Source organism: Medicago truncatula, chromosome 4 (assembly GCF_003473485.1).
Source record: "Medicago truncatula cultivar Jemalong A17 chromosome 4, MtrunA17r5.0-ANR, whole genome shotgun sequence".
NCBI classification, from domain to species: domain Eukaryota; kingdom Viridiplantae; phylum Streptophyta; class Magnoliopsida; order Fabales; family Fabaceae; genus Medicago; species Medicago truncatula.
In genome coordinates, this window is record NC_053045.1 from 39,255,145 (window position 1) to 39,265,962 (window position 10,818).

Below are 10,818 nucleotides of genomic sequence, written 5' to 3' on the forward strand. Positions count from 1 at the left end.
ACCATATTGGTTTCAATATTAAAGAGTGGTTATAGTACCATATTTGATGGTGTTATTTCTCGAACGATTATTTACGGTGCGATACTTAATCGAAGTGAATTGGACTGTTTTATCCTGGAGGCGCACAGTTGTTAGTCTACCTTGCACAAACTCGAGTAGTGTCATGAAACGTCTTAAAGAAAGCGACCTGCGACCTGGCCGTGACTCAACCTGGTACTTCAAGAAGACTCAACATGGTAATACCTTCAATGATGATTTCGATTTTATTAAAAAGTACGTTTCTGACCCCGAATTACAACATCACCTCCCCTCAATTTTGGAGTTTGTTTTTGCCAATGATACATTATAACTGATGTGGCTTGAATTGAAGGAAATTTTCATTTAGGCAATGCACAAAATATAAGCAAAAAGATTCAACATTTGCATCATTACTGCAATATTGTTTAAGCATACACATGAAAAAAAAGGGTTCAACATTATATTGCTACAAACTGCAGCTACAAAATATAAGCAAAAACATTTTGTTGATCAAAACTGCGGTTACAAAATATAAGCAACAACATTCCGCTGCTACAAACTGCGGCTGCAAAATATAAGCTACGACATTCTGCTGCTAGAAACCGCGACTACAAGAGAGCCTTCTCGGCAAGCTGAAACCAAACACGTAAACAAGAACAAGTTGCTGCTCAAAACATAAGTTGCTGCTACAAGTGAACCTTCTCGGCAAGCTGAAACCAAAACCAGAGAACAAAAGCTGCTGCAAAACATATAAGCTGACACCAAAACCAGAAAACACAAGCTGCTGCAAAACATCGTTACTAAGATGATTTTCTCCAACCCTTCAACATCCTAAAAAATAACAGGAAGAAAAAAGCAACCAAAATTTGTCAGTATAAACATTAAATAAGCTTGTGCATTAACAAAATAAATACCTCAAATATAAAAATTAAAAAAAAAATAAAAAAAACTTACTTATTGGGAGATTGAGAAGGTAATGCTTCAATATTTTTCTTTTTATTTGGACAATTCCTCGAGTCATGATCAGTTCCACCACAATTTGGAACATGACAATGCCGAGGCTTCTATGCAATTTCAACTCCTCCTTTTAGCCTTGATCCTTTTGACCGACCTTTTGTTTTTGAAGGTAAAGGATTTCCAGCATTCAATTCATCATTATCTGGAACCATAGAATCAACACCCACCAACTTTTCTTGGATTTCAGGCATGGATTTAATCACTTGAATGGCTTTCTCTAACTCTCTAGTTGCAGCTTGTTCTCGATCTCTTGTCTTCGAGGATTTTTCTAGACATTGAATTAAGGACCTAAACTTAACAAGGGAGCCACCATTGTAGTTAATCATATGACTAGATTTTGGAATCAATGAACTTTCCAACTAAGAGGAAGATACTTGGAAGGGGGGGTAAAATAATTTTTCATCACAAGCACTCGAAAAGCATGTCTATATAATATCCCAGAAAATTCAAATTCCTTGCAAGAACAATGGATTGATTCATTTTCTTGTATCCAACTTACAAAGCGTCCTCCGTCAATTTTGGTATGATGTCGCACAATATATACACTATTATTAGTTTCAGTTGCCGCATATTTTGTAGACAACTCAATCTCATGTTGAATCAACTTAAAGGCATAAGGTGTAAGAATAGATGCGGCATGTTCCTCAGTAGGAAAACATGTTCTAATACGAGGATTGTGGTACTTTTGGCGCATTCTTGCTTCTTCTCCAGCTTGATTTCTAATGTTAACAGCAACCCCAACCTACACAACAATATATTTGTGAGAGTTAACTTAAAATCAGAAATCTGGAGAATCGTGCCACGATGGAGAAGCATCACGCCACGATTGTTGAAGCAAGATTCTGAGGAAGCTACTGGAAATTTCGTGCCACGATGAATCCGTAACGTGGCACGATGGCATTGCTGAAGATAAAAATAAAACGTATTTTCAGTGAAGATTTGTTTCAGTTTTTTAAGGGGTTACTTTCCACTATAAATATAAGCTTTGTATCATATGATAAAGTGCGTAGAAAAACAGGGTTTAGAAACCAACATTCAAACTAGGGTTTATAGAGAATTTCTCTTTGCAACAACACTAGGGTTGAGATTGTTTTGATTCACCTTGAACAAAAGACTATTAGGATTGAGTCTCTTGGTCACGGGAAGAGGCTGGGACTTGGGTAGAATTAGGTTTGAAGACTGATTCTTGTAACTCAATATCTCTTTGTAAAGAAACTCATATCATTATAGCAGAACGGAGAGTTGCTCTCTCCCCCAGACTAGGTCATCATTAGACCAAACTGGGTAAACAAATTCTTGTGTTCTCTTTCTTCCTTTTATCTCTTGTTGTTTACTTAGAAAATCTCTGTCAAGTTTTGTGTTTACATTGTTCGGTACAGCAGTAACTTGGAAGGCAAATCAACAATCAGTTGTAGCTCTTTCAACAACTCAAGCAGAGTACATAGCCCTTGTTGAAGGGGTCAAGGAAGCCATATGGTTGAAAGGTATGATTGGAGAAATGGGGATTAGTCAAGAGTTAACTTGAAATCAGAAATCTGGAGTATCGTGCCACGATGGAGAAGCATCGCGCCACGATTTTTGAAGCAAGATTACGAGGAAGCTACTGGAAATTTTGTGCCACGATGAATCCGTAACGTGGCACGATGGCATCGCTGAAGATAAAAATAAAACGTATTTTCAGTGAAGATTTGTTTCAGTTTTTTAAGGGGTTACTTTCCACTATAAATATAAGCCTTGTATCATATGATAAAGTGTGTAGAAAAACAGGGTTTAGAAACCAACATTCAAACTAGGGTTTATAGAGAATTTCTCTTTGCAACAACACTAGGGTTGGGATTGTTTTGATTCACCTTGAACAAAGCACTATTAGGATTGAGTCTCTTGGTCACGGGAAGAGGCTGGGACTTGGGTAGAATTAGGTTTGAAGACTGATTCTTGTAACTCAATATCTCTTTGTAAAGAAACTCATATCATTATAGTGGAACGGAGGGCTGCTCTCTCCCCAGACTAGGTCATCATTAGACCGAACTGGGTAAACAAATTATTGTGTTCTCTTTCTTCCTTTTATCTCTTGCTGTTTACTTTTGTTTGGATTATTTGCTACCCGCTTGATTTGCTTCACGCATCAAGTTTTTATTGGTGTGGTTTTCTCAACGAATTCATAACAATATTAATTATAAGTAAATTAAAACTAATATATCCAAGTATCTTACTAGAGAAAAATTAATTTAACTCAATTAATTTCTTACTTGATTTATGAAATCAGTAAGACTTGTTTTGGCTCCCAAGAATCTTTTTACATAATATGAATTTATAGATTCTGAACGTCCAGTTGTAGTCATTTCAGCAAAAAAGAAGTCCTTCAAATAAGCTAGTGCCCAAAATTGACGAAGCGAATAAAGCAAGTCAATATGGTTATCCATGCTAAGACAAAACTGTTCAACCATCAATTTCCATTCCCTCTCAAAATCATCTCCACATTCTAAATGGTATAATCGATAAAAACTCATCTTTAAAATCATTATATCTCGACCCTAATGGAAGAGAAAACCAAGTTGATAACTTTGCCAGGAAACTAATGTTCCTCCGAATTTTGATTTGCAGATTAGTGAATCCAAGTTTGTGTTTGAAGGTAAAACCATTCAGAAAATGGAGCTTCTAGTACTGAGCATTAGGGGTGTTTGCGGTGCAGTTTGGTTTAGTTTTGAGCATAAAAGTCATCCAAACCGCGAGATAAAAAAACATGCGGTTTGGTTTGGTTCGATTAGTGCGGTTTATCGCGAGATAAAAAAAAAAATTCCATTAACTCTAATATTGCCAACTTGTTACAAAATAAACATAGGACGTTTTATTTTGTTGTTAAATTTACATGATAAAATATGACTATACCTGAATTGCATAAATCCTAAACTTTTATTTTCAATACCAACAATATAACGTTCTTCCTTAATATAATTGCATAGATCCTAAACTCATCACAACATATATAGACAATACATAAAGTTACATGCAAATTATAACTAACCAGATTAAAATCAAACAAAACTTATATCAAAATAGGTAAAATTAAGAAGAAACATAAGCATGAAACAAATTATTGGAAAGAAAAGGAAACAAATTCATCACTGGAAATGAATTGAAGGAGATGGAAATGAATTAGAATCGAAACTGATGGTGCAACAATGAAAAAGTCGAATAAAAAAAAAATTATTCTTGAGTTATGTAATTGGGCTAATACAAGTTTAAGTAATATTGATTATTCTTGCGGTTTGGTTCGGTTGCTGAGATGCAAACCGCAAACCGAACTGAACCATGTGGTTCAGTGAAAAGTCATCTGAATTCATCCGAACCAAGTGCGGTTTTTTGCAGTTTCGGTCTGGATTGGTTTGGTTTGCGGTTTTTCTATTGGGTTGGTTCGGTTTTGAACACCCCTACTGAGCACATTGAAGTGGAGAATGCAAGCAATTACTCCTTTCTCCTTCATTGAATTTTCCTTTCTAAGTGATATGGACACCTTTAGAGGTGAGAATTCTTGAAGTAAACTATTTATTTATAAAAGGTCTCAATTGTTAGTTTAAGATTTTTATTTTGATTAGTAAAATAAATAACAAAAATAAAAAAATGCCAATGATTTTGATTTTGATTTGTTTTATGAAAAATAAAACAAATTCCACATCATTAGTCATTTAGACTACTCTATTGGATGGTGGGTATCGATGAAAATTGCTTTTTTGATATGGAATACTTCTTGTTGACACAAGTAATTTATCAAAAAGCCTCCAGCGATAGTTAACTACCGTTGGAAAAACCGTCGGTAGTTAACTGCCGCTGGACCCAGCGGCAGTTAACAACACAAGTAAGTTACAAGTTCAAAACAACACAAACCAAACTTCAACCCAACTTCACCCCACCTTCAATTGCACGGATTTGAGCCAAATTTCTTCAAGTAATTAACAAGTAAGTTATTTTATTTCTATTTACATGCAATGTAGTTTGTTTAGGGTGTTATTTTCATAATTTTAGCAAAATGTTAGTGTTTAGGTTAGGTTTAAAAATTGCAAATTATGTTAGAATTTGATGTTATAATGTTTGTTTTTTGCTGGCATTGTTGTTTAGAGTAGGTTTAAGTACAATGCAGTTGAATTTGATATTGAATTAACACTAATTGTGCTAGTATTTTGAAATGCACTTAAGGTGTTTGATGAAATTCCTAAGTGAAATGACCTTGCTTTTTTTGTGATTTTTTTTTCCAAATATGTTAAATCTTATAATGTATATATGTTATAATTATTATAAGCTTGGATTTTTAAAAATTTTTGGCAAGTTTGAAGAATGACATAATGTGGTATGTTATATAAATGCCTAAGTTGTTGAATGATTCTAACTGTGGATTTGTATGAATGCCTAAGTTTCATTTTTGATATGTTACATGTTATTTGGTTGGATTTTTATGCTATGTTAAATGCCTTAAAAGTATATAGTTTTTAAGAAAATGTTGAAATACATTGTATTCTTAAATACATTGTCCACTTATTTGTGTTTTTTTAAATTTGTTTTGAACAGGTATGGCTAGGGACGAGGATGATCGGCAACAGGTTATTAGAGAGGATAGGATGCGCAAAGGCAAAGCGGCGAGTACCGCTAGCGCTCGAAAGGAAAAGGTGGACCAAAACCCGTATGTCCCGAAAACTTGGAAGCGGAGGGATGCGATGCCAGGTGTAGAGAGCTCACAACCACATATGGATTACTCCTCCCAGGTGGTTGATCCGACACAGACGTATGAGTATGCGAAGGGATTTCAGGGATAAGATCGGATGGAGGATGATATAATGTTTTATCAGCCGCAGGACAAGGCGGAGGATGAGGAGGTGGCAGGTGATGAGGAGGTGCCAGAGGATGTTGTGGCAGATTATATGGAGGCAGAGAATGTTATTCCTGAGGGTGAACCTGAGCCTCGGCCTCAGCGACGACGACGTCGTGTTCCACCGATACCGCCATATCCTGTTAGAGAACCTCCCTATCCTGGAGGACCGTATACCACGTCACTGTTGACCGACTATGCGAGGCACGTGGCGAACCCTCTTTGGGTGAACCATCATAATGTAAGTGTTTAAATTATTTAAAATTCTTTAAGTGATTATTTAAAATAATGTAGCGTAAATGTTATAATTATTTAAAATAATGTAGCGTAAATGTTTAAATTATTTAAAAGAATGTAACGTAAAGGGTTTTAATTATAATATTATGTAGCGTAAGTGTTTTAATTATTTTATATTATGTAGCGTAAATGTTTTAATTATTTAAAAGAATGTAGCATTAGTGTTTTAATTATAATATTATGTAGCGTAAGAGTTTTAATTTTAATATTATGTAGAGTAAGTATTTTAATTATTTTATATTATATAGCATAAGTGTTTTAATTATTTAAAAGAATGTAGTGTTAGTGTTTTAATTATATAATATAGTGACAATGTCTTAATTAATTTCAATTTCAGATGTGGCATGATCAGACGGATTACAAGTGTATAAATGCAGGGGAAAAGATGAAAGAGCTTGGTAAGCCGGAGGCGGGTTTGAGGTGGTTTTGGGAGCCTGTGGAGGGGTCTGGCCTGCATGATTTGATATACACGGGATGTTCTAGTGTCACCCATGCCATAATACGTGTTATGTGCGAGAGATGGCACATGGAGACCAGTAGTTTTCATCTACCTGTGAGGGAGATGAACGATCACTGTAATATTTACCAGAACTCCCATCGATAACTGCTTTTCCAATAATAGAAGTTTCCGGTTCTTTTCTGCGATTATATATTTTTGACTGCCCCAGTTTAATTGACACAAAATGCTGTTATAGAATGGCTTTTTCTTGGATGGTACAACTCCTGCAGGTGCCTCCTCCCTCTTTTTTCCTTTTGTCTATATCTCTGTTTATGTGATTCAACTAATATATAACAAATTATTTATCTGGTACCAGGTGCATGTGAAATCCGATCTCCCAAAGTGTTTCATTGATATTATTATTCCTAGAACTCAAATTCCAATGTGGTGCAATACACAAAATGTGGGTAGTTCAATAAGGATGGATCCATCACCTAGCACGGGTGACAAGAACTTAACATTTGTAGCACATGATGATCCAAATAGTTTAGGTGAAGGAATAAATTTTAAATCTTCAACATCGCATTATGATATTAGTTGTCTTGAATTGGCAGCTGATGTTTGGCAAGTCCCCGGTTTGCATTTTGAGGTAAAGAACTGTGGTTACAGATGGATATTTGAGGAGGATCTGGAGCAATTAAACCCACAAAGTGGAAATTCATCAGTTCAAAACATGTATCAAACAAACAAATGATCAGCCATATCATTTAGCTGATTAATGAAAATCCCAGAAATTCAATAGAATCCTATAATAAATAAATAAAACGCTTTTGCATTTTAAATATGATAATAAGCTGATTTTTTGTCAGTTCTCTTTTTATACTATAGTCAATATTGAACATGCTTGATCATTGATACGCTTTTTAATTATTTTTTCATTCTTTAAAAACACTAAATTACAAAGTCACCATTGGTCTTTATTGGGTTGGGTCTTCTTATTAATTTCATTGTTAAGTTAGTGAAATGAAGACCTACCTATTCCTACCTACACTTTTCTAAGCGTGAGGCAAATTTTAAGAGTTAGAGATGATATTGCTCTAAAGAGAAAAATACACCGACCTCTTTTTTTTTGTTTTTTTTTATTTTTATGTTAAATCATAACCAAGAAATTTTTGGAATTTATTTGTTTATAACTTAAATCTATTTCAAGTCCTAATAAGATGTTTTTGTTGTTGTCAATATCCTAAATTCCTAATGTATTTTTTTAATGTCAGACTTCGTAGGAAGAATTAAACCTATGACATCTTTATTAATCATTTACTCCAATTCTTATGTCCATTTCAATTCAACAGCCATGGAAACCTAACCAGTTTCAATTCAACAATGATTTTCTACCATAAAATTGGGAAATGTACGTTCTATTTTGCACTCACTTTGTACCTCATGTGTGCCTGAGATAAACAAGAGAGGCATGATCACTTCTAATGCAGCACTACAAACCAATTCTAACTCCTAATATGGTTGGTCTTTTAGGAAGCTTTGTTAAATATTAACCTATATAGGAGTGTTCTCAAAAGGACCATGTAACAAAATATTAACCTATATTTTAACAATTGCATAGAGCATGTAACAAAATCAAGTTAAAAAAGAAAAACGTATACTATTTCTAAACTAAATGTAAGAGTTAAAGCTAGCTAGCATTAATACATGAAGCAAGACTATTAGGAAAAGTTTCATTTCATATATACCAAATGTAAAACTCAGCAACAACCTCTAAATCCAACAGCTATATATTGATAACAGAATTTCAAAATTAATGCAATCAGAAGGCACCACCGCCAAAAACCTGCAAAACCATATGCAGAGTAGATTCCTTCTGGATATTATAATGAGCTAGAGTATAACTATCTTTAAGCTGCTTTCCAGCAATCACAACCCTCACTTGGTCAAGTGGAATACCTACTTTCTCCTCGAGAGTGAGTTTCACATCAGCTATTGTATCTGAACTCTCTACATCCAATGTTATTGTCTTTCCTGTCAAAGTATTCACAAATATTTGCATTCCACCTCTCAATCTAAGCACCAAATGAAGGGTGGACTCCTTTTGAATGTTGTAATCGCCAAGTGTGCGCCCGTCTTCCAATTGCTTACCGGCGAAGATAAGCCTTTGTTGATCGGGAGGGATACCCTCCTTGTCTTGAATCTTAGCTTTCACATTATCAATAGTATCTGAACTCTCAACCTCCAAAGTAATAGTCTTTCCAGTCAAAGTCTTAACAAATATCTGCATTCCACCTCTCAATCTAAGCACCAAATGAAGGGTAGATTCCTTCTGGATGTTATAATCAGCTAGGATTCTTCCATCCTCGAGCTGTTTACCTGCAAAGATAAGCCTCTGCTGATCAGGAGGGATACCCTCTTTGTCTTGGATCTTGGCCTTGACATTATCAATTGTATCGGAACTCTCTACCTCAAGAGTGATGGTTTTTCCTGTCAATGTTTTCACAAAGATCTGCATCTGCTCACATTGAAACACAAAAACATCATAATCAGAAGAGGCAATGCTAATTAAATACAAAGACTACAAAGAAAAAAAAACTCCAAAAACTTATGAGATAAAATGACACATTATATCATAATATCACAAGATGTTCAACAATAGCCGGTGTTGTCAATCACAAATCACGGAAAATAGTTGTTTGTTCAAATAATGTTGTGCTAAGATGCATTCAAATTATGCATCCGACAACATTTTATATTTAATAGCGTATCGCCTAACAATAACCATTTTTTTCTTTCTTTCTTTTAAGTTTGGCTATTGGACAACACTTGCAATTCCAAAGTCATTACATGATACAAAGGCATATATTATTTTTTTTTGGTGTAAACCGGGTATCCTCCGCGCGCAACTGCGGAGACTAATCCCTCGAGCATTGTGGGACCCAAATGGGCGGCAGGCTCTCCCTAAGAGTTTTAACACTGCTGCATGCCCAAGGCTGGATTCGAACCCAGGACCTTGGTTAAGCTAGAAGAGACCCGTTCCATCTCATCTAAGTGCTCTTGGGTACAAAGGCATATATTATGATATGTCACAATTTGACAATTATAGTAAAACTAATAAATTTTCTACAAAAATAAGACTTAGAGCCACTATATAAACTGATTGAATATCGCATGTTAACTCAAAATCTTAAGACATTAGATATATAAAATGTCTCACATATTATATGATTCTCAAAATCCAATTTTTTTATCTAATGCAAGACTTATTTGACGTACAAACTCAAGAATCAATAGACGTGGACCATTCCAATTATTTTACTAAGTTCGTTTGCACGTCCAAACGCATTATACATACCTACCTACCCATTGAAAAAGAAAAAGAAAATAAAGCACAAATTTGGAAAAAAGTATTATATATTATAAAAATTACTCTTATATTCAAACACCCCTAAATTTTATACACTCATTCAACTTTTCTTTCCTCTCTATCTCTATTCTTATCACATCTATGACTATCATGTTACTTTATCTATCTTTTTCTCTCTCAAAGCGTCCAAAGGTTTTTGTGTGTCTATCAATCTTTTTTCTATAAGAAAACAGACTACATAATCTGTAATTACTCAAAATATAAAATCGACGAATACAAATTAACAGAACTGAAATTGTAATCACAAAAAACCTACAATATGAATCAATATTATTAAACAAATATAAAAGAGCGATTAAAGATTAGACTGAGAATTCTATTACCTTGAAGTGAATAACAAGAAAAACGGCGAGATTAGAGAACCTAAGCAGTCCCTTTCTTCAAAAAAAGAAATAGCAAACGAAAGTAGTCGCTAAAACAAAGCAAACCTAATAGCATAGCAATAGAAAGTAAAGGAGGGGTAATTTTATAGTTGTTTTCTTATAAAGGGTTTTTTTTTTTTTTTTTTTTTTTTTTTCGGTCAGATAGTGTGGTGCATAGAACTCATACAATTTAATTGTGGTGAAGTGGAATGTTCGGGGTTCGAACCCTAACTCCTGCATATAAAATGCGATATTCCTACCAACTGAAAAATTAATCAAAAATCACTTTTTTTTTGGTAGTTAACAATCACAAATAACTTCAGTTTTTTACACAAGAGCGTTTAAATAAGATGACACGGATCTCTTATAACTTAATTAATATCCTAAGTTCAGC

At 34.4% G+C, this 10,818-nt stretch overlaps 2 protein-coding genes across 2 annotated transcripts; one reads left to right on the forward strand and one right to left on the reverse strand.

Moving 5' to 3' along the window:
* Positions 1 to 6,587: 6,587 nt before the first annotated feature.
* Positions 6,588 to 7,424, forward strand: LOC11443373 (uncharacterized). The gene is made up of 2 exons (XM_024782494.2): positions 6,588 to 6,922; positions 7,009 to 7,424. Exons 1-2 carry the CDS (start codon positions 6,890 to 6,892, stop codon positions 7,384 to 7,386), a joined length of 411 nt encoding a protein of 136 aa, XP_024638262.1. The 5' UTR covers positions 6,588 to 6,889; the 3' UTR covers positions 7,387 to 7,424.
* Positions 7,425 to 8,439: 1,015 nt separating this feature from the next.
* Positions 8,440 to 10,501, reverse strand: LOC11443904 (polyubiquitin). Its single transcript, XM_003607611.4, has 2 exons — positions 10,386 to 10,501; positions 8,440 to 9,150 (listed from the first exon to the last, which is right to left on the reverse strand). The coding sequence occupies exon 2, from the start codon at positions 9,148 to 9,150 to the stop codon at positions 8,455 to 8,457; it is 696 nt and encodes a 231-aa protein (XP_003607659.2). The 5' UTR covers positions 10,386 to 10,501; the 3' UTR covers positions 8,440 to 8,454.
* Between the last annotated feature and the right edge of the window lie 317 nt (positions 10,502 to 10,818).

Coding starts and splice junctions, on each gene's coding strand:
- LOC11443373 (XM_024782494.2), top strand. CDS start 6,890: ATGGCTTTTTCTTGGATGGTACAACTCCTGCAG. Junction 6,923..7,008: donor GGATGGTACAACTCCTGCAG/GTGCCTCCTCCC, acceptor ATCTGGTACCAG/GTGCATGTGAAATCCGATCT.
- LOC11443904 (XM_003607611.4), bottom strand. CDS start 9,150: ATGCAGATCTTTGTGAAAACATTGACAGGAAAAACCATCACTCTTGAG.